The sequence below is a fragment of the Eumetopias jubatus genome, unplaced genomic scaffold, assembly GCF_037043125.1.
Source record: "Eumetopias jubatus isolate StellerSeaLion01/CBP00866 unplaced genomic scaffold, mEumJub1_p1.0 scaffold_13, whole genome shotgun sequence".
In the NCBI taxonomy this organism is placed as follows: domain Eukaryota; kingdom Metazoa; phylum Chordata; class Mammalia; order Carnivora; family Otariidae; genus Eumetopias; species Eumetopias jubatus.
Genome location: NW_028274819.1, coordinates 55,577,022 through 55,603,056, shown reverse-complemented (window position 1 = coordinate 55,603,056; position 26,035 = coordinate 55,577,022). Strand labels below are relative to the sequence as shown.

General features: G+C 41.2%; 1 protein-coding gene and 1 long non-coding RNA gene across 4 annotated transcripts in view; one reads left to right on the top strand and one right to left on the bottom strand.

The window, feature by feature from the left end:
• Positions 1–26,035, top strand: part of C2CD3 (C2 domain containing 3 centriole elongation regulator) — a 139,446-nt gene that overhangs the window by 79,315 nt on the left and 34,096 nt on the right. For all 3 annotated transcript variants that reach the window (XM_028115976.2, XM_028115975.2, XM_028115978.2), the window contains exons 23-28: positions 308–910; positions 3,045–3,386; positions 12,670–12,808; positions 15,377–15,441; positions 19,253–19,458; positions 21,873–22,006. In XM_028115976.2, the coding sequence (XP_027971777.2) occupies positions 308–910; positions 3,045–3,386; positions 12,670–12,808; positions 15,377–15,441; positions 19,253–19,458; positions 21,873–22,006 (1,489 nt within the window). The remainder of the gene's footprint in view (positions 1–307; positions 911–3,044; positions 3,387–12,669; positions 12,809–15,376; positions 15,442–19,252; positions 19,459–21,872; positions 22,007–26,035) is intronic.
• LOC114218741 (uncharacterized) overlaps positions 9,991–26,035 on the bottom strand; it is a 50,974-nt gene continuing 34,929 nt past the window's right edge. Inside the window, exon 8 of the long non-coding RNA XR_015766620.1 lies at positions 9,991–10,393. This is a non-coding gene — a long non-coding RNA (uncharacterized LOC114218741). The remainder of the gene's footprint in view (positions 10,394–26,035) is intronic.

Genomic DNA, 26,035 nt, shown 5'->3' with positions numbered 1-26,035 from the left:
ATTAGCACGAATTTTCCTATTTGTCAGGTAAGGAAACCAAGGCTGAGTGAAATTAATGACTTACCTAGACTGAACTGCTAGTTTGGGGCTGAGCCTAGGAGAGAACTCAGGTCTTCCAACTCCTAGCCTTTGTTCTTCTCCCTGATCTCATTGTCCTTCAGTAATCAGATAAAACAAACTCCAGTGTTCTGTGGGTATATGTTTTCTGTTCTGTCTTGGGCCAGGGTGATGGTGGGTCTGGAGTAGGAGGTAGGTAAATCATTTTACTCTTAAAACAATAATTGAAAAAAATTTTTTTTTCCATAAGGGATCACAGGATGGTATCCTATCATTTTGCCAGAGGATGGGGCCCTGCCTCACGGTTTGGAGCTCATGCAGAAGATCGTGGGTGGCCTGGAGCTTTCAGTTTCCTTCACGCATCCTGGAGATAGAGAGCGGGTGTTGGAAGCTGCTGAGCTATTGGGCTGGAGCTTTGAGAATAATCTGAAGAATCTTGTCAAGATGAATGAAGAGGAACCAGCCACTGTCACCATATCCACCCCAAGGCTCTGGCTGCCCATCCATTGTGTGCTTCTTGCCGGCCAGAACCACATTCATAAGAACACATACTGTTACCTCCGCTACAAACTGTATGATCATGAGGCCTTCTGGACCCCTCTTAAGAAGCCTAAGGAATCTACAAACAAAAAACAGGTCATGGTTACTTTCAAGGCATCCAAAAGAGCAGAAGTCACTAGGGGCCCGTCACTGCTTTGGTATTTCAGGGAGGAGAGGTTAGAGATCCAAGTGTGGCGGGCTTATGGCAGTGACAGTGTGGAGAGGCCCCACCAGACGGACAGTTGGATTGGTTCAGCCTATGTGGACCTGGCCAGACTTGGGGAGAGGTCAGCAAGGACATTAACTGTCAGTGGTAAGTGAGGAACCGGCCTTAGCTCTTGTGGTTTGAGCACCTGCTCTATGACAAGCACTATGTGATAAACTCCCTCAGACATTATTTTATTTGATCCTCCTAGCAGTGCTGTGAGATAGGTATCACACCTATTTTATAGTCATGTAAATGGAGGCTCAAAGAGGTTAGATTACTACCAGGCTCAAGACAAGAGTACTGGACTTTTATCTGAGAGCTGTGAAAAGCTATTCTAATGGGGTCTGAATAGAAGAGTGATAGTTTTGCATTTTAGAAGACTCCACCTAGTAACTATAATGCAGAATGAAGATGACCAGACCAGATTCTTTATAAACATGATATTTATTCATTGGGACACTCCTTGTAAGATTAGTTGTTATTTCCTCCACTATACAGCTAAAGGAACAGAGTCACAACCGTGTGTAGCTCTGTTAGCCTTGTGCTCTGACCCTGTTGTTGAACAGGTAACCCAGGCTAAATAAGAACTGAGTATTTGGGTGATCATCCCAGATTCTCTGGTTCTCTCTGGACCCAGCAGGTGTAATTCTGGTTCTGTTGGACACCTCATTAAATGCCATGTGCCCCTATTTTATCTGGCAAGCCTAGAGTCACTTCAGAGAGCCTGCAGAAAACGTCTTTGAAGGGCGCCTGGGTGGCTCAGTTGGTTAAGCGACAGCCTTCGGCTCAGGTCATGATCCTGGTGTCCCGGGATCGAGTCCCACATCGGGCTCCCTGCTCAGTGGGGAGTCTGCTTCTCCCTCTCACCTTCTTCCCTCTCGTGCTCTCTATCTCTCATTCTCTCTCTCTCAAATAAATAAATAAAATCTTTAAAAAAAAAAAGAAAAAGAAAACGTCTTTGAAGTAAGTACAGCCCACTTGAACTAAAGTTCAGAAAGATGGGCTTTTAACTTCACTCTGCTGAAGAAAGTAGGTTTGGAACACTTTGGAACAGGTTTGGAATAAAGATTTAAGGATCAGAACTCAAGCACAGATAACCTCTTTTTATTGAGTGATACCAAGGGAAGTATTTAACTTTTCAGATTGTCCATTTCTCTCCTGCTTCTCCACTTCCCATTAGTCTAAGCTTTTTATCTTCCTGTAAATGGGCTTTGTACAAGCTGTGGCATTTGATGTACTGATTGAATGAGTCAAGCAGTCCATCCAGTCATCCACCCAACCATCCTTCCAAGCAGCTGTTGAGTTTCTTGAGGATAAGGATTTAGCCATGTTGCTATTATTGCCCTTACTTCCTGCTTGCGATAATGATGATAATTCACACATTGCATCAGAAGAAAAGAGGTTACCTAAAAAACAGAAAAATACAGGGAAAGTTCCTTTTTACTGCTTCCTGTGAATCAGTTAATTCCATTTTCCTGCATTGAAATGAGTCTAATGAAGCAAACTTGGAGATTCTGAAAGAATTCTTAGTGCCTTCTGCTATATAATTAAATCTCATTTTAATATCCAGGAAGCCTGCAAGTTCAGATCCCTGGGTTTAAATCTGCCACTTATTGGAAAAGTCACCTTGGCAGGTTACCTAACTCCTCAGATTGTGGCACATGAAAAACACTCAACAAATACTAATTCCCCTATTTTTCTTTCTTGCCTCCTTTGCCGAAGCCTCCTACTTCATTTCCAAATGATCTTTAGGGCTACTGCCAGACATATTTAGTTGTTGAAACAGGCGAAATTGAGCACCAGGACAGCTTCCTAAGAAGAAAGCCTTAGGAGAAAGCCTAAGGACAAGAGCCAGTGAGACATGTGACAGAGAAGACAGGCCACTCCTGCTTTAATAATAATCTTACTTTCAAAAGGCTTCAGAAGTCATCTAAGTCTGCTCACCCCCAGCACGTGAATCTCTTCCACAGCAACTCTGCCTGGTAGTCATTTGACTTTGGCTTCAAATCTGAGCTGTCACTACTTTCCATTAATGGAGATAGTGTGCACGTTGGGGAGAAGGGAAGTAAAAGTTTTCACACCATATACTAACTTCACAGTTTTTTTTACAAATTGGTATATTGGGGCCTGTAGGCCCATTGAAGGAGAGAGGACCATAAGCACTCTCAGTCATTTCCAGGGTTAGAGAGCGTTCTTGGTTCCTGCTTGCTTGGGCTTATCCTCCTCCATCCTCTTGCAGGTGTGTATCCTCTGTTTGGACGAAATGCTTCCAACCTCTCAGGAGCTGCCTTGCGAGTTCACGTGGTTCTTTCCTCTCCTTCCCCACACCCTGGGCCCGCTCCTGAGATGGATTCTGTGGAGTGCAGCAGCCACAGTGAGTCTGAGCAGTTCCCCAGAAGGAATGATGAGATTCAGCTCTCTCCGAGATCACCTGGCCACCAGAAGTCTCCTGCCTCCACCCAGGTCCCCTGCAACAACACCACAAAGGAAATCTGCCCAGCTGAGGAGGGCCCTGCCAGGTTGGATGGAACTTTTGCAGTCAGTATCCTGGTAGAAAGAGCGATGCATTTGAGCTTAAAAGGTATGCTCTACTTACTTTTCCAGGAGCATGTGTCTGACTCCTCAGGCTGTGGTCCTGTCTTCACAAATCTTTGAAATCATGACAGAATCTGCAACAACTGTTAACCATCTTAATCAATAATAATTATATGTCTCAAGCCTAAAGTTTTAAGCAACATGAAAGCCTTTCTGAACTTAAGCGGACATTGCCAGTTATATATTAATTTTGTATATCATAAATTCCAGTCCAGAAACCTGAGTATCAACTTAGGTACTTCTCTTTTCCTTATCCACCATCAAATCATCAAATTCATTAAATTGTATCTCTTAAATTTCTTTTAGGACTCTTTTTTCCTTTTCATTGCTACCATTTCAGGCCCTCTTCATTATGTACCAGGGACCAAGAATTCTTAACACTGGATCCCTAAACCCCAAAGGACCCAAGGATAAAAAGTCAGGATGGTAAACTTAGATAGGAAAATAATCACATCTGAATTTTATTAACCTCTAACTAAAAATTTAACATTTCCTATGGTTGTGAACGTAGGCATTAGACCCTAGTGATATTAGCGGTACCTATGATGTCAGCAGTAGAAATCACAGGTATTTTCATATCACATTGTAGTTCTTGCAGGTGTCTTTTTATACCTGTCATTACTTCAAAATTACAGTAGTTGTAAAACCTACAGTTAAATCTTGTTACATATCAATAAAGCATATATATTAGCAGGTCACAGCTTTTTTAGCATTTTGACAATGATGCTAATATAATTTGATTTTTACATAATTCTGTGTATCTTACATTATGCATTTAAAAAAACACAGAGGAGCGCCTGGGTGGCTCAGTCGGTTAAATGTCTGCCTTTGGCTCAGGTCACGATCCCAGGGTCCTGGGATTGAGCCCCACATCAGGCTTTCTTCTGTTCAGTGGGGAGCCTGCTTCTCCCTCTCCGTCTGCCTCTCCCCCCAACTCGTGCTCTCTCTCTTGCTCTCCCCCCTCCAAATAAATAAATAAAATCCTTAAAACACACACACACACACACACACACACACACACACACACACACACACACACACACACACACACACACACACACACACACACACACACACTGGGGTGCCTAGGTGGCTCAGTCAGTTAAGCATCCACTCTTGATTTCAGCTCAGTTCATGATCACAGGATCGTGAGATCGAGCCCCGCATCAAGCTCCACACAGCATGGAGCCTGCTTAAGATTCTCTCTCTCTCCCTCCCTCTGTCCCTCTCCCTCCTCTCTCTCAAAAAAAAAAACAACACACAAAATTATTATACAACTGGCAATGTCCACACTGTTAAAAGAAGAGGCCCATAGACCTCACCAGACAGCCAAAGGAGTCCATGGCACAAAGAACCCTTGCCTTACTCTTTATTTAGTGTTATAATCTCTCCTAAAACTTTCTCTTTGCCATCACCCTTCTCTTTTCCCTGGCTAATTCCAACTCCTCTCTTAAGACTCACTGTTCATCAGAGTTTCCCTGACATAAAGGCCCCCCTCCTGTTTGCTCTCCCAGCAGTTTTTTTCCTCTTTATCATAGCATATATCACATGGTATTGAAATTGTTTGCATGATTTTCTTCTCTACTAGATAGGAGCTGTTTAAGAGCAGAGACCTTACCTTATTTGTTCACTCATCATCCCTTCAACAAGACTTGTATAGTATATGCTATGCAAGCACTGTCCGTGGTGCTGGGGATAAAGCAGTGAACAAAACAGATAAAAATCATGCCCATGTGGAACTTACATTCTAGTAGGAATATCTTCAGCTGTGTAGTCCCACACAGTAAGTTGTATGTGTGGGACTTTGAGCAAGTTATTGTCTCCTTCCGTCTTGAATTTCTCATCTATAAATGGTTGGAATTAATACTTCTTAGATGTGTGATGGCTGTGTGAGCCAGACAACCAAAGCTTTCAATATACATCTTTTCTTTTGGCCTCCCTACTTAGCTCCTATCATCTCTGTGTTGGCCTCTCTCAATTTGTGCTGTATTGGAACAGAAACAAAACTCATGCCATAGTAACTGTTGTTTACCTTTCATTTCTATTTCTCTCTGTACACACCACCAACAGGCATTATTCCCAGGAGCATAAGCTGCTATAATGACCCCTGAGGTTCTCATCCTTCTCAGAACCTTTGAAACCTTGAAATGTTTTATCTCAGGACAAAGTCTTCTCCAAGTACAGTCCTTCCTTTATTGTATTAAAGATAATAAGATCCTGTATGAGTCACAAAATTGGGAAATAATTTTTGCTTTTTTATTGACTCACCAAAGCAGCCTATTTTTGACAAGTATAATGTATAAAAACTGAATTTTTTAAAAGAGAAAAATCAATAGATGAATGAATTTAAGGAAAGCACAAAAAGCTTTTATTTTTTGTAAGAATTGTTCTGTTTCGTTGTTATTGCATAAATTAGAATTTAAAACACAAAAATAGGGTTTACATTCCATTTTAGGGGAAGTCCCCATATTGCAAAAGTACAAATACAAAGCAATACAAATAAACTTGTAACTTTTCCATTAGACAGCAAGTTACTTTTTTTGCTTGTTTGTTTTTACTTTTATTTGCATTTACTTTATACAGAATTTACTCCCAGGCCATAAGTTTTCCTTTCTTCAGTTTCTTCTGGGATATCGCTTTCTTCTGTGCAACCTCCTCTTCTGGTTTAGGAATAATCTGCTCTTTTCAGTAAGGAGCATCTCCATGTGGCAGGGAGAGTCATGTGTGGGTTAATCAGACCATGAGCTCTGTAAGTTCAGGTATGAGATATGACTGTGTTTGCCGGTTAATCCTGTCTGCACTGTGTTTACCAGTCACTCTAGCCCAGGGTGGGTATATATTGCACACCCAGTCCTGTGCTTACATCGCAAGAATGGCAGTTCAATTTTGCAAGTAGTAAATCTCTGTAGGGCCAGTGCAGATAGAGAGAGGACAGAGCAAATAACACATAGTTTCTGTCCTCCGAGAGCTGATAACCCCTTTAAGAAGATTGGCAACTACACGATTAATGATATATAAAGCAAAATGTTCTGAAGGCCAAAAGGGTACTACAATATATAGTGTTTAGAGAGTTTAGAACAGAGAAATGAGACATGTCTGAGAAATCAGGAGAACTTTTTAGAATGAATAGGATTTCAGGAAGGTGGGGTTAAAACTCCAGGTGGGCATTTCAACTTAAACAAAGGTATTAAAGTGGGAAAGTATATGTTCTGGGCTTGCTTAGGGAGGGCATGGGGGAATCATGATAGCAATTGATCCCCTTTGGCTGGATCCTCTTTTGGCTGGTCATTGCAGGGGAGCTGTGAGAATCATGTAGAAATAGATAAGAAGATTGCTGAGCTCAACCAAGGGCTCAACTAAGACTAACTGACATGATTTTAGCATGGTTGAGAATGCACAGTGGTGATTTCCTCCAGTAGTGTGTGGCTTCCTTTGCTTTCCTACCACAACAAACAACAAACCATTCCCTGGGCCTTTGCTCACGCACCTTTCTTAGCCTGGATTCCTTTCTCCCCTTCCCCAGCTACCAAGCTCCAGCTGGCATCCTGTTCTTCCCCTCATTCACCCTGTTCCAACCATGCTGGCCCCTCTTTGCTTTTTCTGAAATATAGACAGACTCCTGTCTCGGGGCCTTTGGATCTGATGTTCCTCTGGCTTGGAATATTCTTAACTTCTGGCATGTCTTTAGTGAAATAACTTTGTCTCACAAGGCCTTCCCTGACCACCCATCTAAAATTGTAGCTCCTCCCCAACATTTTCTATCCCTCCTTCCTGCTTTATTTTTGTCTGTAGCCTTTAATAGTGTGTTTTGTTTATTTTCTGTCCTCCTAGAAGAATATGAGTCCTACAGAAACAGGGATTTTTGTTTTGTTTTATTTACACTAAATCTTCAACACCTAGAACTGTACCTGACACATAATAAGCAGTAAATATTTGTTAAATGAGGAAGTGGATGAATCTGAAGCCTTAGTCCAATGCTGCCTTCTCTCATTTCCTACTTTGTCTCTCCTGCAGGAAAATTACTTATGGGGAATTTAACAGAGGATAAGTCACAGAGACTAATAGATTTATTCAACAAATGCTTATCAAGTTCCACTGTGTCCAAATACAAGGTATAGGATCATGGCCTCTTACACAGAAAATTTCTGTCACCTTTTCTCCATTCTTAGTGCCACCTTGCCTGTTCAAGCCTCAGAAACTTGGACGAATGGGATAGCCCTCTCAATGGTTGCTGCTTCCAGTATTCTCTTTCAATATCTTTTTCATTTTGCTGCTGAGGTTATATGTCTGGTCCACGAATATGACCTCTCTCAATTGAGAGGTTTGTTGGCTTCGTATCCCCCGCACTCGGTGACAGCACACAGAGTGCTGCCCACATGGCCTGATTTAATCAGTCTTCTCAGCTTCATCTTTCACCGGGTCTTAACTCCACAGTTTGCATTTTGCTAAAGCCCTTTTCTCTTACTATCAAGCCTTTGACCATACATGCTCTTTTCTCTTCCTGGAATGCCTTTTTTCTCTCCTTTTCAACAAACTTTCTCATCTTTCGGGAATAGACTAAGGTTACAATAACACTTTGAAGCCTACTGACCACCTCTCTTAGCCCAAAACCTCCCTCTAGGTTCCCCAATCTACCCCATACCACCACCCCTACTCCCACACAGTTTTCCTCCTTCATATTGTATATTGGTCTGCGCTGAAAATGTCTAGAAATGTGTCTCTACACTAGCTGTCTGTTCCTGGGACTGTGTGTTGTTTATTTCTGTGCCCCAGCACCCTGATCTTCATGATGCAGCTAAGCAAATGTAAAAATGTCCTCTTGTTTGTGAATATGATACTTAACACCTCTAAAATTTCTGGCATGAATTACCAATCTATAAATCGCTTGTTATTTGGCCTCTGTTTATCCAGGGCAGAGCACTCATCAGGGTGGATATCTGACTTTCAGAGGTCTCTGTTGTCTCCTGATTCCCACCCTCAGTGATAGACCATATAGTCTTTGCTCCCACAAAGTTTATGTGTCTGTCAGGCCCTGTGTTTGGTCCTGAGAATATAGACCTGTACATCATCTCTCTGAAATGTGCCTTCCAAATGATGTTATAATAGAAGATGTTCTGGAATGCGAGTCAGTGGACTAGGTTCTGACCCTAGCTAAGCCATTAACTTGCTTTGTGACTTTGAGCAAACCCATTTCCCTTCTCTGCAGCTATAAAATGTGATGCTCATACAAGTTCATCTCTTAAGATTCTGTTCGATTGTCATCATCTGAGAACATGTAGCTGAGGGCAACTCATGCCACCCTCTCTGAGTCAGCCATAATTTGCCAAGCTTTTGTGAAAATCATTTTGCATGCAAGGCTGCATGCAGAAGATTCACCAACAGCTCTGGATTATGAGTTTTGCCCTCAGCAAGGCTTAAATCTGAAGCAGCTTTGAACTTTCTATGGTCCCCACTGTGGCCCTGGTTCTGAAAATAAAAGAGGTTCTTTAATACTTTTGTTAGAGAAAGCTCTGAAGACCCTTTCTTTATGAATCACCTTCAGTACTTTTCAGAGTTGTAGTCTTACAAACCAGACATGACAGGCGTCTCTAGCCGTTTTACGAGTAAGGCACTGAGGAACAGAGGTAAAATTATTGAGGTTAATCTAAGTTATACTCAGTAAAAACCAAAATTATCTACAGTATCATCAGCCTTTAGAGGTTCCCTTTAACCTACCGAGGCAGGGTTAGGAGCCCCTCTGGGTTCCCACAGCTCCTTGTGCTTTTGGTATAGTCTTTCTCTTATTTTAATTGTCTGTGTGTGTCTGTCTCCCTCAGATCAGGAATCAAACCTGACTTATCTGGGCATGTGTGACACAGAGAAATTGTCAGTTAACGTTGGTTTAATGGAACTGGACTAAGTTTTTGTTAATACACAAATTTGGGCATCACTTGAGGGGAAAGTTACCATGCATTCATTCCAAGCCAGAGGGGAAACTCTTAACCAAATAGAGTTAATTAGACCTATTGCATTAGAAAAACCCTGGAGTTAGGTAGTCAGGAAACCTGGCTTGGTCTTACAAATGCTAGTTAGTTAGCCAGGTGTGCAGTGAGCAAGCCACTTTACCTTTCTGTTGACTGGTTGCCTTACTTGTGAAATAGGGATAGAGTCACCTATCTTATGTGATTTTCAGGTACGTTATCAGTAAGAAAAGTTTGTAAGCTATAAGGTGTTATCCAAACATAAGGGGCTGTTATTTTAATCTCTTTGAAACAATTATATCTTTCTTGATGCATATATTTATGTAAAACACAGGAAGTCTAGTGAAAATGGTAAAGCTACTTCATCTCAAGTCCCCTTAACTGCTCTTGGTGTGTATTCCAACCTGTGGGAGGTATAGTGGCTTTCTTCTGGGCTGCCTCCAAAGGTGTTTTAGAACTTGACCTTTTCCAGAAATGTAAACAGGCCCGCCTGAATTTTCACCCACAAGGAGAGAGCCAGGGAAACCTGGCAGACCTGCTTTCTCAAGCTGATTTGTCACCTGCCTGTTTGGCTGAAAGGAATATTTCTATTCAAGACTGAAGAAGGAAAAAATTTTCTTCCAAAGTCAAACCAGTAGTTTTATTTCAAGGCCTTTAGCAGATAGCATCTTCAAAAATAACAAACCTTAAAAGGGGTGGGGTGGGGTGGAGGAGGGGGTGGGTGCTGTGAAGGAGAGATCTGAGCAGCACTAGTAGACATCTAGAATCATAGAGTCTTATTGTGGGAAATGATTTGGGAGCACGTTTCAGATGAGGAAACTGATACCCAGAGAGCCAGAATGAAGTACCCGACATGTCATGCTAAATGAGGGGCAGAGTACACAGGAACCTAGGGTCCTGCCTCTCAGAACCACAGTTGGTCCTCTCTGCTGATCTCCTTCGGAGCTTTCCTGAGCAGATGTGGTTGTCCTCCGCTGGTGCACACCGCAAGCAGACAAGCAGCTTCTCTCTTTTCTCCAAGTCTGGCAGCTATCTACAGACAAAGGTAGTAGTGAGTCTGCAAACCTTTTTTTTTTTTTAAAGAAGCTGTATTCTTTAAGATTTTATTTATTTATTTGACAGAGAGAGAGAGACAGCGAGAGAGGGAATACAAGCAGGGGGAGCGGGAAAGGGAGAAGCAAGCTTCCCGCTGAGCAGGGAGCCTGATGCGGGGCTCCATCCCAGGACCCCGGGATCATGACCTGAGCCGAAGGCAGACGCTTAACCGACTGAGCCACCCAGGTGCCCCTGCAAACCTTTTATAAGGGCCTTGGGCCTACTCCGTGCATTCAGGGAACTCTCAGTTTAGTGAGGGAAACATAGACACACAAATTATTATAGAATGCTGTGGGAACTGCCAACATAGAAGCAGATTATCTCATCTTAGCTGTGAGGATTTATGACATTTTATTGGAAGAAATCAGTTTTGAGAAGCTTGAGACTTTCTAAGGAAAGTGGGAGAAAGAAAGGTAAGGCTGAGAGAGAGAGAGCAGTTATGTCAGGGGGCGTCCAGTTATAGGAAACAGAACTCACTCCAGCCATTTAACATCATGTGTGCTGAGAGACCCTATGGTAATAGTGATGATGAGATTTTTTGGTTCCTCTGGATTGCATAAATTATGTTTTAGACACTTCTTTTTCTTTTCTTCCTTTCTCTTCATCTATAATCCTGAGATTGATAGCACTTTAGAGCTGAAAGTGATCTTATGGAATATATAGACTCTGTATTATATAGTCTATTCAGCACTGTCCAAAAGAATTCTGTACTATGATGGGAATGTTCTATATTTTTACTGTCCAGTATGGTAGCCACTAGCCACATGTGGCTGTTGAGCACTTGAAATGTGGCTAGTGCAATTAAGAAATGGAATTTCTCATCTTACTTATTTTCATTAATTTGAAGTTAAATAGCCACATGTGTCTAGTGGTTATCTTGTTGGACAGCACAGTTATAGACTATCTGGTATCAGCAATCATCTTCATTTTACATTTTTTTCCCCTCACATATAAAAGATTTTAATGTTATATTTTCTAACTTAAATTGAGTCCTCAAGAAACAATTATATTTCTTTGAAGAGAAATTTAGGTCAGTAAATGTAAGCAACATATTGAGATCTTATATGAAAAGTATGCTGTCTAATATCTCACAACTGTTAAGGTTGAATTTGTAATGAATATAATTCAGGACATTCGTCCTCCTGTGGACCTCAGATCCCCATCTCTATAAAACAGAGACATAACACAGAAATGATCTTTTGGGTAAAATGAGACAACTAAAGAAAAACTGCTCTAGGTCCTCATTAGCACTGGAACACAGCCTGGCAAAATGTGAAAAATGCACATTCTGATTTCTGTGTTTGGGTTTTGAATGAAAGAAAGAGCGAGCCTTAAAGCCTTCATATTGCCTCCATACAGCCCCCTAGTTCAAATTTACCCTTACCTGCTGCTACTGTCCTAGGAAGGAGGAAAAAAAACATTTTACTTTGTTTTAGGAGAGACTGAATGATTGAGTCTCCCATACTGTAAACCTGATCTTGTAAAAGTTAATACCAGCACAGTTACTCAGTAAAGTAATGTTTCTTTACTTTGGTGGGGCAGTACAAAAAATGACTGAGAGCTTGGACTCTTGAGCCAGAATCTTGAATTGAACTCTCTCAGTTCTATTATTTAATAAACGTGTGACCACTTAATAGATGTTTAATCTTTCTGTACTCCAGTTTTTTCATCTATATAATGGGAGTAATAATAAAACCTACCTCACAGGTAGGTTGTTGTAAAGTTCAAATGAGTTAAAACATATATAGTACTTAGAACAGTACCTGTCACATAGTAAGTGATATATGTTACCCATTATTATTTATTTTTAATCCTTATAACCACTTAGGAGGTGTAAGTATCATAGGCCCCATTTGAGGAAGCTGTGGCCTAGAGTGGCCTTGCCCGAAGTCACATTGAATGTATACAGCAGAGCTGATAATTGATCATGTGACTCCTAAGTCTAGGGGGTTTTGCAGTTCTACTTTTGCTTCTCAATCCAGTATTTTCCATCATCCCACAAAGTGTAAGGAGTTGGGAGAAGTCATCCCTCACTGGGGAATATTTATGAACTGAGCCTTGAAAGGACAATTTTAGTAGCAGAAAGGACACGAGAAACACTTCAGATACAGGGACTAGTTAGAAATGGTCCTGCTTATACCTGTTTAATGGCAGGCTTCCAGCATGTTCTCTCTGGCACCCTACAGTCAGTCATTCCACTGTGTTCTATTTCAGGGAGTCCCTTGACCGAGCGGAAAGTATTGACACCCAGTTGTTGTGTATCCTTTGCAACGGCTGATGATCCATCTCCTATCTACACCCAAGTGGTTGAAAACACAGATTCCCCCATCTGGAATTTTCAACAGCAATCAAGGTTTGTATTTTATGATATCCCATCAGCCTTCTAGAATCTTCTTCTTGTTCCAAGAGACAAACTCAGATCAAGGAGTACGAGGACACAACCATATTGAGCAGGCCTAGAAAATGCTTTTCTTATCAACCAGTTATTTAATCCTGGTGCTTATGAATTCACAGCTAGTAGTGGTTTAAAAGTCTTATGCAGTATTTTTTTTTAACTCTCTTTGAGCTCTTTTGAGCTCAGTACAACTCAAAAATTATTCAGTAAAAACCTCTTATATGCTCCGCTCTGTTCTAGGGACTGGGAATTAAAGATGATTAAGACAGTTCCTGCTATTGAGGTATTCATAATCTGCCTGGGAAAATATACATTAGAATGTGGCAAGTGCTGTAAAAGTAGTAAAAAAGGATTCTAGTGCCTCTCAGAAAGATAATTTAGGCTAACCTAGAAGTTCAGGGAAAGCTTTTTAAATAAGATAATTCAGCTGAAGGGAAAAAAAAAAGATAATTCAGCTAAGCATTGAAGAATGTACACAATTTATCTAGGTGAAAAAGGCAGAGCAAACTAATTTCAGGAAAGCCTGTGGATTGTATATCCTTGAAGATTCCTGGTGCAGTGGAAAGAGCCTGGGCTTTGCACCTAGAGAGACGTCGCCTCCAACCCCATCTCATTTACTAGCTGTGTGAACAAATTACATTATATCTCTGAGCCTCAGATTCCTCATCTGCAAAGTGGGGTGAACTTCTACAGGGTTATTGTGAGGTCCAAATTAGGTGACATTTAGGAAAATTACCTCATGGCCCATAGCAGATACTCAACAAATGTTAGATCTCCTTTGGAAGCCTCAAAGAATTGGAGGTGGAGTCCTGTCAGGCTTGCCGCAGCGTGGTTCAGAGGTCAGGGGCTGACGTACAGGCCCAGGGCTGCGGTGCAGAGCTCATCCTCCCTTTTCTTCGTTTTATCTGTTTCATCGTCATTAAAAGTGTGAGTTCTAGTGTAACTACTGTTACCCTTACCTTTATCCTGCATCACCTATAAAGTTTCTCTCTTGTCCACCAACACTAGCCACACCACATGGTGTCTGATCTGCTGTTTTCTCACGGTGTTTACATACCTAATTGAGCCTCAGCAGTTGTTCACATGTCCAGTGTTTTGAAATTTGAAAGGCTGACCTGAATCAGGAGCTAGAACTACGGTGACAACTCAGTACTATCTATGGTGAGCTACTGGAAATTATAGAAATTCTCGCCATTGTGGCCAGGTACTTGATCTAAAATATCAACTCTGCCTTGAAAGGCAGGAGGCTAGAGGGCTAAGCTTGTAAGTAAAGATGATTTATTCATTCAGAGCTTAACTTTATGGACTTGACAAAGGGACACTGACAGTCTCTTAATTTCATCCCCTCACTTTAAAGTTATACTGTGGACCCAGGGAGGTTACGTAGTCTGTTGGTAGCAGAGGAAAGATGAGAAGAAAAATGAGTAATGGTTCTGTTTACAATTGCTCTATTACAAAATTGTTTCATTTGATGCTCCTAGCAACCTTGTAGGTAGAAAATATTATCCCATTTAACAGGTAAGAAAGCCAGGGCTCAAAAAGTCTGAGTTCTCAGGGTCACTCAGGTGACCATAGTAGAGCTAGAATGCACTGACCACCAGCTAGAATTCAGATTTTTGACACAGTACTTATCACAGTGCCTCTCATTGGTCTTGAAGTGGGTTCTCTTCAGTTCCCCAGGGGTATCTAGGGAAGGCAATTAAGTCTCTTGGTGTTCCCTGGATCTCCTCCTGAAGCCATGGCACCTGGTGTGGAACTTTCCAAATCTTTGTAATTGAAAATGGTATAAGTCACTTCATATAAAATGTATTAGAGGTGTTCATTGACCTCCACATCACCTTCTTTATCTGCTATGAAAATTGGATACTTTCTTATTTTGGTGCCTTGCCTCTGTACAGTGTAGCTTTAGAATCAAGCAAACTAAGCTTTAAATCCTAGCCCTGCCACTTACTGACTCCTGTGTGACCTTGAGCAAGTCACTTCACCTCTCTGAGCGCTCACCACCTTTTTTGTCTGTAAAGCAGGGATAATAATGCCATGTCCAGGCTTTTGTGCAGATTACACATATATGAGACACTAGGCACCATGCCTGGCCCACGGTAGGCACTCAGTGGATGTTGTTTTTTCTTTCCTCCTCCCTTCTCACCATTCCCCTTTCCACATCAGATAAAAAGAATCTTTTTTTACTCTGCTCCAATAAAACCGTTCCTTACATCTTGAGGAGCTCCCTTTCCACACTCCCTCTCATCTTGAGAAACAGAGTTTGAATGTGGCAGATATCATCAGGTGGGAAAGTACTGCATCAGGGGAGCCTGATTGCAAATCTTGGCAAGTTACTTCTCTCTGAGCTTCCATCCCTCCTTTTAATCATGAAGGTAAAAATACATCCTAGAAGATGACCGTGAAGTTGAAATGAAAATGTTAGGAAAGTGCTTTGCATACTACAAGATATTCTTCAAATCTAAGTTTCGTACGGCACACATGCTTCCTACACCATTAATTTATGGTGGTTGTTTTTCTTAATAGGCTATCAAAAGAGCTTCTTTTGGACCCTCAACAAACTCTGGTCTTCAAAGTTTGGCATAAAGGAGGTATGAACTCTATTCTGTGAATATCTGTCTGTGAAAATAAGTTCACATCCTGTTGACAATTTCCCAATCCTTTTCTTTTTTTAACCAAGTGAAACCATGGCACTTGTGATGCAGGGGACGCATATATGTGTTAGAGGGAATCTCACAGAAGGCCACATTATTCTCCTAGGTAGTTTAAATCCTTAGAAGTCATGTCATTTTGTTTGACTGCCTGCTTAGTGCAGAAGTCCAAGTACATTTAATCTTTCCAATTGTATCTCAACAATCACAGCGTACAGGCTGCCATACACAAGTGATTTCTCCCCCTTTGTATGATGTTATACTTTCTATTGACTCTGGCTTATTAACCAAGACCCCAGCATTTTTAAGCAGTACATAAGACTAGAGTCTTGTTTGAAGAGCCTCCCCAGGATGGAGGTGCTGACATCATGATCCTTGAACCTAGTTTTATTCAGCTACCATTATTAAGAGGCGTAATTCAACAACATCAAGAGCACAGACTCTAAAGCCACATTCTTGGGATTCAGATACCAGTTCTTTCCCCTTACAAGGTAGTATGACCTTGGGTAAATGACTTAATTTCTCTTTGCTTCAGCTTCTTTATTTATAAAATAGGGATAATAGTACCTACCTGAGTGGGAGAATTAAATGAATGCCTGATACTTAGTAAAACCATCTGTTTTTATCGTTCTTATTAGTGAATGGCAATGTGCTGAGAGCTTTACAAACATCTCTAATCCTGCAATGTAAAAACATAATTCGTTCAATGTTACAAATGTAACACCTGAGGCCTAAAGAAGTTTAGGGGCTTGACTAAGGTCATATACCTATTAATCAGTGGAGCCAGGCGCCTGGGTGGCTCAGTCCTTAGGCGTCTGCCTTCACCTCAGGTCATGATCCAGGGTCCTGGGATCGAGCCCTGAGTCGAGTCGGGCTCCCTGCTCCGCGGGAAGCCTGCTTCTCCCTCTCCCACTCCCCCTGCTTGTGTTCCTGCTCTCGCCGTGTCTCTCTCTGTCAAATAAATAAAATCTTTTAAAAAAGATCAGCGGAGCCAGGATTTGACCCCAGTCCCGACCTGGCTATACAGCCTTCACCATTTGTAGTTCACCATGCTGGTAACACTGGTGGGGGAAGTGAGGGAATGAGGACATCCAGCTATCTCACAGCTTCTATACTTAGCAAATTTTGTCTTAAGTAAATCCCTCCTATAAATCTAGCTCCTCTAGGATTCTTGCTAGGGCCTAGTTTCCAAACCTTCAGTTGTTTTGAGACTACAGCATTAGTTTTTATTTGCCTGTGGTAAGTTTCAGAGCTAACCCCAGAGCCTAATAAAGACCTGAGAGTAGTCAGTGTATAAAGGAAATTGACTTACCTATCTCTCTTCCAGTGCTTCTGTTTGGAAATGATGCTGTGAATCTGATTTCGATGATTTGTCCCATGCTCCTGCCTTGGATTCACTTATCATGTCCCCCACCCCCACCTAACCTCATAAATGTGGCAGGAACTGATCATAAATCCATTTTCTCTGAATCAACACAAGGAATTCCTGCTGTATTTAACTAGGCTTCACCCTCCTCCCTGGCTTTCTACTCTTCTCTTTTCTCTAAAGTACTCCAGAGATTGTCGAGTAGACCAGGGTTTACCGCAATTCAGCACTTACTGTAACAAGAAAAAAAAGAGTAACTTTGGTCTTATATGGACCTGGATTCAAGTTTTGGCTCTGCCATTCAGAAATTACATGACCTAAGCCAAACACTTTACCTCTTTGAGCCTTTGTTTCCTTATTAATAAAATTAGGATTATAGTACCTGCCCTACAGGATTTTTATAAGGATTAGAGATAATATAAGATTTTTGGCACAAAATTGGTGCTTAATAAATGGAGCTGTTTTTATTATGCCTACTATGTGTCAGGTACTGTGCTAGGGCTATTTGGTATAGAGAAGAACAAAATAAATTCCCTATCTTCCATGACCCCTAGAGAATGCTGTGAAACCCTTTTGTAAATGAAGGTGGGGAAAATGCCTAGACCCAACTGACCATACTTACCTAGCTCTGTCTCTCAGTAGAGGTAGATGCCTCTCTTCCCTTAACTCCATCCTTTCCACACAGCCTCAGCTATGCAAACCAGACCACGCTGTGTTCAATAAATATTTGAGTTCCTACTCTATGCTAGGTGCTATGCTAAGTGCTAGTGATTCACAAGTAAAACAAGGCATAGATGGTCTCTGTCCCCCATGGAGCTAGTGTCCCGGGGGCAAGACAGACAATGAGAGGATAGTACGACTAGGCAAATATAGGGTGTTCTCATAGGGGACATCTGACTCAAACCGAGGGTGTCACAGAAGGCTTCCTGGACCTAAGAAATGAAGGGGCATGATAGAGTATAGTCAGAGGCAACAGCAAATACAAAAATCTGGAGTAAAGAAAGAGTATGAAGTAAGTTTGAATCATTAGAACATAAAACTACTAAGAAAGAATGATGGGTTGCCCCGCTAAATATGATATTAAACTGAGCTCTTCAAAGCTATTGTTTTTCTCAATGATCAACTTAGCCTGATTTCTCCTCAGATATGTTTAAGATGTAGTGCTTTCGTGTTCAGGAAAACCCTCAACGTGTTACCTAAAGTTACAGTCTATCAAAAACAGGTTATGCTTGGATGACCAAATAAAGCAAGATTATTTTTCTCTGCAAAGCTATAAAAAAAATCTTTGGAGTGGAAATTAATGGTTCTAGCCATCATTCTTCACTCCCATTGGGTAAGAATTACTTGACTCCTACTCTGAGGAACACAACGTCAAACATTCCTAGACTCTTAAGTCTCGGAGGATCTTAAGGTGAAGAGGATCTTGGTTCAGTCCTTCTCATTGTATATATGAGACTTGAGGTTTGGGGAGTTAAAGTAATGTGTTTTCAAATCAAAGCCACACTCAGATTAGCTGTTGTGGTGCATTGCTTCTTTGTCCCACTCTATGCTGGCCAGTTCGTTTGCATTCTCAGTGGTTGTTTATCAACTTTCTCATGATGTGGGAAGATTTATGCCAGGAACAGAGAGTGTAGGAAACATAAAGCGAATGATACTTGGTCTCAGCTTTTAGGTAGGTCCCAGTCTAAAGAAGAGCAAGCTGTCTAAACAAATGTTAGACGGTGTGTAATGAGTTCAGTGTCACCAGTGGCATGTACAAGAAATGGGGAAAACTAATGGCCACTCCTCTTAAAAATTTCCAGCTACTTCTATGTCAGAAATGAGGAACAGTGAGTCTAAGAACAAAGGTCATTGCATGGTTGCTTGTCCAATCAAGAAGGGGTCTTCTTACTCAATAAGGGCAGCCCTGTTACAAGCCTGAGTCCAAGCTCTTATTTTGCACCATGTGCTGGTTTTCCAGGGAGTTATTTGTCTTTCTTTTGTGATTTGTATCACTTTTGTTCTCAAGTAAATATAATACATATGTATGTTATAGAGAATTTGAAAAATACAGACAAGTATGAATGGGAAAATGCAACTCCCTCATAATTCCAAGGGTGATGGTCTTTTGAATGATTTCTTTCAAGACCCCCTGCCCTGAGGAAAATCACTGAGACGCATGATAATGTAGGGAAAAGAAGAATTTGCTGTTTAAGGTTGTTTTCCAATTGCCTATATCAAGACAACAAAACTGAATTCTGTTAGCTTTTCTCTGCCATACGGAAAGAGAATTTATGGTAGTGAAAGCAGGCTGTCTCTCTCATTATCTGTCTTCTCTGTGTGCAGCCTCTGTCAGTGGCAAGACTTGCCCAGCCACACTGCCCAGCTCTTCTCTTTCCCCCACAGATGAAGAGAGGGTGATTGGCTTTGCCTCGGTGGACCTCTCCCCACTTCTTTCTGGCTTCCAGTTTGTCTGTGGCTGGTACAACATCACAGACTTCAGTGGAGAGTGCCAGGGGCAGATAAAAGTTGCAGTCTCCCCTCTGGAGAGTGTGATGCACTTCAAAGAAGAAAGACAATCAAGACGTGGGGTGGAGACCCCAGGATCCCTGGTACGTATCCTGATTCAGTCTTAACCAGTAAGGGTTCCACTGAGCCAAATCTATAAGAAGATCCTTTACATGTGTTTGGTACTTCCCAGCTTACAGAACACATTGTGTATTTGTGTCTCATAATGACCTTATGACCTGTTTAGGGTGATAAAAATTACACAGTGGCGTACATAGTGGAATTACACAGTGGTGATGGATGCACAACTCTGAATATATTAAAAACCACTGAATTGAACAATTTCAAAGGATGAACTTTATAATACATTGATTATATCTCAATTTAAAAAAATTTTATGAGTATAGTTGACACACAGTTTTACATTAGTATCGGGTGTACAACACAAGTGATTGGACAAGTTTATGTATTATGCTGTGCTCACCACAAGTGCAGCCACCATCCGTCCCCATACAGCACTATTACAGTACCATTGCCTGTATTCTCTATGCTGTGCCTTTTATTCCTGTGACTTACTCATTCCATAACTGGAAGCCGGTATCTCCTACACCCGGCACTGACTGCCCATCCCCCTCCCCTCTAGCAACCGTCAGTTTGTTCTCTGTATTTATGGGTCTGTTTATACTTTTTTCTTTGTTTATTAATTTCTTTTGTTTTTTAGATTCCATATATAAGTGAAATCATAGGGTATTTGTCTTTCTCTGTCTTATTTCATTTAGCATCATATCCTCTAGATCCATCCATGTTGTCACAAATGGCTATATCTCAATTTTTAAAGAAAGTAAGATTAATTGCAGCATGGAATTTGTAACCACATTCGTTGAACTTTTTAAAAACTCTGTTACAGGGGCTCCTGGGTGGCTCAGTCGTTAAGCGTCTGCCTTCGGCTCAGGTCATGATCCCAGGGTCCTGGGATCGAGCCCCACATCGGGCTCCCTGATCCGCGGGAAGCCTGCTTCTCCCTCTCCCACTCCCCCTGCTTGTGTTCCCTCTCTCGCTGTGTCTCTCTCTCTCTCTGTCAAATAAATAAAAACTTAGTAAAAAAAATTAAAAAGGAAAAAGTAAAGAAATAAAAAAAAGCATTACATTAAAATCATTGCTTTTTTTTTTTTAAGATTTTATTTATTTGTCAGAGAGAGAGAGAGAGAGCACAGCACAAGCAGGGAAGCAGCGGGCAGAAGGAGAAGCAGGCTTCCCACTGAGCAAGGAGCCCGATGCAGGGCTCGATCCCAGAACCCTGGGATCATGACCTGAGCCGAAGGCAGACGCTTAACTGAGCCACCCAGGTGTCCCTAAAATCATTCTTCTAACAAAAACAGATGATCAGGGGAAGAGAGGAAAAAAACAAGACAAAATCAGAGAGGGAGACAAACTATAAGAGACTCTTAATCATAGGAAACAAACTGAGGGTTGCTGGAGGGGAGGGGGATGGAGGAATGGGTAACTGGGTGATGGACATTAAGGAGGGCACATGATGTAATGAGCACTGGGTGTTATATGCAACTGATGAATCACTGACCTCTATTTCTGAAATCAATAATACATTATATGTTAAATTAATTGGATTTAAATAAAAATTTTTGGGATGCCTGGGTGGCTCAGTCAGTTAAGTGTCTGCCTTCAGCTCAGGTCATGATCTCAGGGTCCTGGCACTGAGTCCCACATTGGGCTCTCTGCTCAGCGGGGAGCCTGCTTCTCCCTCTGCCTGCTGCTCCCCCTGCTTGTGTGTGCTCTCTCTCTCTCTCTCTCTGACAAATAAATAAATAAAATGTTTAAAAAATAAATAAATATTTTTTAACTCTCAAAAAAATAGGGAATGGAAAGAGGGGACTCAATGATAGTAAGTACAGACACTCTTTCAGGGAGTTTAACTATAAAAGAAAGAATTTTCCGGACTGTCCCAGATGGGGGAGCTCTATCAAAGCAAAGATTGTAGGGTTTTTTCATCTTTCTTATCATTCATGGCTGGCCCAGGGTCTGGCAGAGTGGACGTCGGTAAATATTGAATGCATGAATGACTGCATGAGAAAGTAGCAAAAAGTTAAACAATTGCTGTGTAAGAAGGTCTTTTCACATCAGCCCTGGTAGTCATGAGACAAGAAATACCACAGCCCCATTATCCTCACATGTAAAGTAAAATGATATCCAGTCAGGAGTTCACAAACTAGCTGGAAGAGCAGGAGCATAAATACAAATAAAGTAACTAAAAAGCAATCTGATAGCATAGTATATAAAATGTGGATAATAATAGTACCTGCCTCATAAGATTATTGTGAAGTTTAAATGAGAAAATGCATGTAAATTGCTTAGTACAGCATTCAACACATAGAAAATACTCAGCAAATTTTGTCTACATATGGTAAATTTTTTAAACACAAATTTACAAATTTATTTATATTTCTTTGTTCCAAAAGGATTTGTGGTGACAGGTATACCGTTTTTCTCATTGTTTCTACAGATCCCAATACATAGCCCTTTTTCCTTCCCTGCCTCTGATATGTATGCTGCATTCCCCAGCTGCATTGCAAGATGGACCCCAGAACAACTTGCTCACACCTCATCAAGGGAACTCGATTTCTCCTCTCCTGAGAGGTGGGTGAGTTTTTGATGGGAAGAAATAGAGTTGGATATCTGCTAACTGGTTTGGCATTTCTCTCTTTCCTTTATTGGAGGAACAAACTAAGAGAAAGAGCTTTGTTGATCTTCAGTCACAGCCCCTGGGAACTCCAGGATCCTATGAGGGCAAATTTTTTTTTTATAAGACAGGAAACTAGAACTGTTACTGCTATCAGAAAGGTAGCTTCAGTGGAAAGGATGCTTTTCTCTTTTCCTTAGAGGCCTTTAACCTTTATCCCTAAAATCAGTCATCAGCTGTCTGAGATCTTTCCCTTTCTGAACCTAGGAACCAGGATATTTTATAAAAAGCAACTGGCCCATCCAGATGCTTCACCACGCCAACCATGGACAGGCATATGGATATCAGGGCGAGAGCATATTCCATTCCTCAAAGGGTAGGGTCTAGGAATAACACTGCTGCTTTCCACCCACTCCCTTCCAGGCCCTAGTGCCATTTGTCACCCCCTGCCTCCACCAGTCTTTCCCGTGCCTATCTCTCTACTTCAGGAATAAGGCAAGGGATCTTTCCCTACAACAGCCATTCCTACAGCAGCAGTTATGAGTAGACCCTTTATTCCATAAAGACACTAATACCGCTTAGCCACTCAAAGGCCCATTTCAGTGCTGTGTAGCTCTCTACCTGCTTAACACATGAAGAGTGCCTCTGCCCTCTGTATAAAGGGCTCCCATGTGTCTGTCAAATCCTAGATCACAGGCTTAAATAATTGTTCTGGTATTCTGGTGTAATTTTATGAGTGTTACTTTGACCATAGCCAATCCATGAGACATAGGGAGGATAAGGGTACTGGTACAAGGATAGAAATATAGATTGATTGTGAGGCCACTATTCAGTAATTGTAAAAGCTAAGTTTAGTGGTTTGCTTTTTGTCCACATAAAAATATCCCTGTTCCAGGGACGCCTGTGTGGCTCAATTGGTTAAGCATCTGCCTTCGACTTCCAGGGTCCTGGGATCGAGCCCAACATCAGGCTCTCTGCTCAGCAGGGAGCCTCTTTCTTCCTCTCCCTGTGCCCTCCTCCCCTGCTCATGCTGTGTCTTTCTCTGTCTCAAATAAATAAATAAAATCTTTAAAAAAAAAAAAATAGGAACCATGTTCCTACTTCAGAAGGACCATATCATAATGACATATTCTGATCCAGCTAGCCATCTAAGGCTAACCAAATTGTGGTATATTCCTACAATGAAATGCTACTCAAAAACTTTGCAAAAGGCAATATTGATATACAAAATGAATCTCAAAATAATTAGGTTGAGAGAGAAGCTAGACGAAAGAGGGTACATTGTATCTGATTCCATTTATATAAAATTCTAGAAAACTCATACTAGTCTATAGTGACAGAAAGCAAATCAATAGTTGTCTAGGGTCAAGGGAAAATGAATAGAGCAAGGAAAAGGGAGGAACTATGAAGGACAGGAGGAAACTTTTAAGGGTGATGAATATGTTCATAATCTTAATGTTTTAATGGCTTCTTTAGATGTACACATATGTCAAAACTCATAATATTGTGGCACAAAATTATGCTATAATTGGACCAAATAGTCAGTTTTGATACTTCTCCAATAAAGGGTTGTTATTTGGTCGATAATTTTTCAGTCACAACAAAAAATTATAACATAAAAACATACCTCACATGGGGTGCCTGGGTGGCTTAGTTGGTTCAGCGTCTACCTTCGGCTCAGGTCATGATCTTGGGGTCCTGGGATCAAGCCCCGTGTCGGGCTCCCTGCTCAGCAGTGAGCCTGCTTCTCCCTCTCCCTCTGCTTCTCCCCACTGCTCGTGCTCTCTCTCTCTCGCTCAAATAAATAAAATCTTTTTAAAAAATACCTCATATTATAGACTTTAAATATGTGAAATTTATTATGTAGTGGTTATACCTTAGTAAAGCAGTTCTCAAACATTTCTACTGCAGAACCTTTTTGTACTCTTAAAAATTATTGGTGACCTCAAAGAGGTTTATTTAGGTAAGTTATATCTATCTATTTTTACCATATTAGAAAATTAAACTGAAAACTTTTTTTAAAGATCTATTTATTTATTTCAGAGAGAGAGAGAGAGAGGGAGAGAGCACACACGAGTAGGGAGAGAGGCAGAGGGAGAGACTCCTCTAGCAGACTCCCCACTGAGTGTGGAGCCCCGCACAGGGTCACTATCTCATGACCCCAAGACCATGACCTGAGCCAAAATCAAGTGTTGGACACTTAACCAACTGAGCCACCCAGGCACCCCTAAACTGAGAACATTTTAAAATATAATACACAGGGGCGCCGGGATGGCTCAGTCATTAAGCGTCTGCCTTTGGCTCAGGTCGTGATCTAAGGGTCCTGGGATCAAGCCCCGCATGAGGCTCCCTGCTTGGCAGGGAAGCCTGCTTCTCCCTCTCCCACTCCCCCTGCTTGTGTTCCCTTCTGTCTCACTGTGTCTCTGTCAAATAAATAAATAAAATCTTTAAAAAAAAATAAAGTATAATATAATACACAAAATCAATTGTTTATCTGTACATCAACAGTGAATAAACCAAAATGAAATTGAGAAAGCAGTTCCATTTATAATAGCATCAGAAAGAATAAAATACTGGGCCCCTGGGTGGCTCAGTCGTTAAGCATCTGCCTTCGGCTCAGGTCATGATCTAAGGGTCCTGGGATCACTGTCTCTCTCTCTCTGTCAAAAAACAAATGAAATCTTTTTTAAAAAAATAAAATACTTAAAAAATAAATTTAACAAAAAAAAGTCCAAAACTTATTCTCTGAAAACTACAAAACATTGTTGAAAGAAATTAAAGAAGATCTGAATAAATGGAAGGACATTCCATGTTCACAGATTGGAAGACTTAAAATGGCAGTATTCCCCAAATCGATCTACAGATTCAACACATTCCCTATCATAGTCCCTGCTGGGTTTTTCATGGAAATGGGCCAGCTAGTCCTAAAATTCATATGGGAGTTCAAGGGACACAAAATAGTCTTGAGAAAGAAGAAGAAATTCCTAATTTTCAAACTGAACACAAGGCTACAGTAACCAGTACAGTGTGCTGCTGGTATAAAGATAGAAATCTAGATCAGTGGAATAAATTGCCAGTCCAGAAGTAAACCCATGTGCCAAGGATGCCAAGATGTCTAAAGTGCCAAGATCCTTTAATGAGGAAAGAATAGTCTTCAGCAGATGGTGCTGGAGCAACTGCATACCCACATGCAAAAGATTGAAGCTGGACCCCTTCTTCACATTGTATACAAAAATTAACTCCAAAAGGATCATATATCTAAATGTAAGAGCTAAAACTATAAAACTCTCAGAAGAAAACAGCAGTAAATCTCTTTTTTTTTTAAAGATTTTATTTGAGAGAGAGAGAGAATGAGAGAGAGAGCACGAGAGGGGGGAGGGTTAGAGGGAGAAGCAGACTCCCTGCTGAGCAGGGAGCCCGATGTGGGGCTTGATCCTGGGACTCCAGGATGATGACCTGAGCTGAAGGCAATCGCTTAATGAACTGAGCCACCCAGGCGCCCTGGAGTAAATCTTTATGACCTTAGATTAGGCAAATGATTCCTTATATAAGACACAAAAAGCAGAAGCAACAAAAGAAAAAGTAAATTGGATTCATCAAAATTAAAAATTTTCATGCCACAATTAAGAAAATAAGGCAATCCACAGAATAGGAGAAAATATTTGCAAACCATAGATATGATGAGACTTATATCCAGATTATATAAAGAATTCTGTAACTCAATAATAAAAAGCAAATAACCCAGTTAAAAATGGACCAAAAGTGGCGCTGGGTGGCTCAGTCAGTTAAGCGTCTGCCTTCGGCTCGGGTCATGATTCCAGGTCCTGGGATCAAGCCCCGTGTCGGGCTCCCTGCTCAGCAGGGAGTCTGCTTTTCTCCCTCCCTCTCCCTGCCCTGTGCTTGTGCTTGCTCACTCTCTCTCTGTCTCTCTCAAATAAATAAAATCTAAAAAAAAAAGGAGAAAAATAGTTTTCAAAAAAAACACG